General features: G+C 52.8%; 1 protein-coding gene across 1 annotated transcript in view; it reads right to left on the bottom strand.

The window, feature by feature from the left end:
- The window catches only part of ETH_00024105 (uncharacterized protein), a gene marked incomplete at both ends in the record, with an annotated part of 764 nt that extends 189 nt beyond the window's left edge, over window positions 1-575 (bottom strand). The window contains one exon of the mRNA XM_013376485.1: window positions 2-575. Coding sequence (XP_013231939.1) covers window positions 2-575 — 574 coding nt within the window. The remainder of the gene's footprint in view (window position 1) is intronic.
- Window positions 576-3,732: the final 3,157 nt, after the last annotated feature.

The raw sequence follows: 3,732 nt of genomic DNA, 5'->3' as shown, positions 1-3,732 counted from the left end.
GGGCCCCCCGGGGGGCCCCCCGGGGGGCCCCCGCTGCTCGCCAGGCTGCGAGCCGCCTCCTCCGCAGAGCCCAGGCCCTCCTGCTGCGCGAACTGCTGCAGCGCCTCCCGCAGCAGCTGCTGCTCCTCCTGCGTGAAGGGGCCCTTGCGGTACTTGAGCCCGCTGCGCGCATGCATGCGCCACAGCCCCTTCTCCCCAGGGGCCCCCAGAGCCAGCAGCTGCTGCTGCTGCTCGCTGAAACTCTCTTCGCCTCTGTTGGCCACTTGCGAAAAGCCCAGGGGCAGCTGCGAAGGGGCCAGCGCCGGCCTGTACACCGGGTCTTCGCGGGGCATGAGAATCCGCTCCGCCTTCGGGGGCTTCCGGGGGCCCTCTTTTTTTTCTTTCTTCTCCTTCAGCTGCTTCCCTCCCTCTCTCTTGCTGCAGCGACGAGCAGCAGCAGCAGCAGTGGCGGCGGCGGCGCTGCTGCTGCCGCCGGTCGTCGCATCCTCCGCCGGCTCGGTCTTCACCGTCAGACGACGCAGCCACGCCTCCGGCGAATCCGCCGGGATTTCCTCCGCCCGAAGCCCCGAAACCATCAGCAAACTCCAAACAATTCAAAAACAATTCGAAAACAGCGCGAGATCCGCGCGAAAAGCCGAAGATCTCGCCGAAATCCGCGCGGAACCCCCAGTGCTAGGGCCACCGCCACCGACACCACGCAGCTGACGCCTCCAGCGTTTCCGGGGGAACCCCGGGAAACAAACCATGCTAACTCGCTGATAATATCTGAAATTGCGTCATTTCGCACAAAATCAAAGTCAGTGGGTCTTCAGGATTGTTTTTCTGGCATGCGGCGAACCAGGCCGCAGAGCACGCCACCCAGCCCCACCGTGGAACTGCTCAGTGTTGCCTGCGAAGGCCTGAAATGGCACTTTCATTCGCCTTTTTTATTTAGTATTCTCTCGTCTTTCATTCCAGTTATTTCAGTTTCTTATTTGCAGCAATAGATCTCTGGCTTGACTCCGGATCCGTTGAGGCTTCCAAGTGGCTGCAGGAATGCATGCGCAGCGGATACAAATTTCGCGAATTTCGCAACTTAGTTTCATTATTAAAATGCCAAATTCTATTTTAATTTGTTGCTGCTTGAAAATTGCCATTCACTGCAACTGTGCTGCCGGGCGATCCTGCTTCTTGCAGAAGGCCGCATGTGTGCGAGTGCTAGATCCCTTCGCTCGCCTCCAGTGTCACAACCAAATAAAACAAAATGTTGTATTTAGAGTTTCGACAAAATCGCCGACGCAAATATTTCGCATTGTAGCTCTTTCGGGAAAAGTCTCAACATTTCCCACGCGGCGGAAGCTGCAAGCCACAACGACCCCTGCTTTCCTATTTCCTGCTTTCACGAGGCACGAGCCGTAGGCAGCTGTGGCTAGCTCCACCCATGTACAGCTAGCTACAGCTGGCCGTATCTAACCGTAGCTAACCGTAGCTGGCTGTAGCTGTAGCCGCCTGTGGCTAGCCGTCATTGGCTGTAGCAAGCTGTAGCTAGCTGGAGCTAGCTGTGGCTAGCCGTAGCTAGCCGTGGCTAGAATATACCTTCACTGAGGTTTTGAACTAAGTAGATGCGCCAAGAATGCATCGGGCAAAGCAGCTGGCTCTCAAAGGCCTGCTAGTCGATTCCCCTTTTCCTTTTCTCTTAAGGAAATGGCAGAAAGGCAAAAACATAACGGCCAAATTCAAATAAAACACTCAATAAATGAATAAACTGGTGGGCAAAACAGGAAGAAATTAATCCATATAATTCCAGTAGACGTACATGCTTATTTGCAAACACTTGAGGAGATCCACACAGCCAGGACTTTCTCCGTTTCAGCCTTCTTCGCTTACATGTTTCAGACAAAGGAGAAAAAAAAGGAAATGGGAAAGACGCAGCCAGCCCCTTTTACTGAAGAAACCTGAAAGGTTTCTTCAGTAAACAGCAGATTACTAATGAGAAAGCTCACTTTGAATTAGTGCAGAAAGCTACAACCAAATCTTTCTTAATTTGTTTCCCGGGTCTTTTTCATTGCCATTTGGCGTGGAGAACAGGCGAAAACGAAAATATTTGAATAGTTCCCACTTTCAAAGACGAAAGTAACTGAACCCAGCATGTGTGCAGGGAGCAGGAAAGGCGCGAACAAGCAAATCCCGCATACATCCCGCATGCATTTAAACATGAACTCAAACTTAATAAACATAATTTGGTTGAATAAAACCAAAAAACTTTTTGCCTTGACGAGATAAACTAATCCCTGCATTGACCATCGACAAACAGTGGCTTCCGAATCCAGCCAAAAAATATGCACATAACTGTATACTAAATGCAATAATAATGCAAAAAATGTATACTAAATGCAATAATAATGCAAAAAATGTATTTATGTTCTGTGTAGACAAGTAATTCAGAGATAAACATGCATCGAACTCACGCGGACGCAAACAACTCCGTATAAGCATGCATACATGCACCCCGCCGCTCAACTAGATGTTCTCGTGGAATGCTCAAAGTATTTCCTGTTTAAAGATTATCCTAAGAGGCTATTTAAATGCGGATGTGCACCTTCTAGCCTGCGCAGCCTGAAATCTACATCTCAGCGGCATTCAAAGAGCGCTTCAGGCCGAGAAAAGCTGCAGCAGCGATACAACTCCCGCAGTCTGCAGAAGCCATACAGATCACTTATTGCTGCAGCTTGACTTCCCTACTAAGGGTCCGTTATTACACACAGCGCCTAGGGTACTCGCAATGAGCCCGATCTCACAGAAAGCCACATCTACTGAGATTGAATGTAACACACTTGTGCACTGATCTGCTGGAGCCTCAGCTCAGCCTCTCCTGCTCTTCATTTTGAGGGCTTAAGCGCCTGTGCTGTGGCTGAAGCCGTCAACCGTGAAGCAAGCTGCAAGGATGCCTCTGCGCGGAAGTTCACAGAAGCGCGGGAAACTGGGCGTGTGCTGCTTGCCCTGCCCGCCCTTACTTGGGCTCTGCCGCTAAAACCATTTCCTTTATATGTTCTCTTCTTTTTGAGCGCAAAAGGGGTTGAAAAACGCCGGAAGTTAGGCCGGATACTCTGGCAGAATGTGGGGCACCGCGGCCACGCCGGCGTCTCACCCTGCGCCCCTGCGCTTATTTTGCGCGTCCCTTTTGCTTTTGCAAGAAAAGATTGAAGAAAATTGCTGGCTTTGAATTTATTGGGGAGCCAAGGGGGTTGCCCGCGGGCGCTGCGGGTTTGTCTGCATGCAGGGGAAGTTGAATGGCGGCTGCCGCGGCGGCTGCGGCGGCCTCTGCAGCGCTGTAGATTTACGCTGTTTCCCAAGCTTTTCTTCGGCGTAGGTATTTGCATTTTGTTTGCGGATTGCATTGTTGGAGCCCATGGACAGCTGACAGGTGAGGCTGGAGAGCTCAGCTGCCGCCACCGCAGGAGCCGCGGCCGGCCGCGTTGAATTTCGCGCTGCAGCGTTGCGATTCGAAGGACTTTGGCGGACTTTGAGGCTTTTTCTTGAATTGCAACACAAAGAGCTTCCGTTCCACGCGAGACGCAGCTGCAGCAGCGCAGCAGGGCTGTCGGGCGAGCTGCAGCACTTGGCCTGGGATTGCAGTAGTTGCCGCAGGGGCTTTCCCCGCGCTCTCCCTGCGGGCTTGCGTTAGCGCTTCTGGCCGCGATGGAGAACGGCGACGGCCACGGCGGCTCCGGCAGCCCCAGCAACAACAGCAGC

This window comes from Eimeria tenella, genomic scaffold, assembly GCF_000499545.2.
Source record: "Eimeria tenella Houghton genomic scaffold, Eth_scaff35, whole genome shotgun sequence".
In the NCBI taxonomy this organism is placed as follows: domain Eukaryota; phylum Apicomplexa; class Conoidasida; order Eucoccidiorida; family Eimeriidae; genus Eimeria; species Eimeria tenella.
This window is presented reverse-complemented; position numbering and strand designations above follow the sequence as displayed.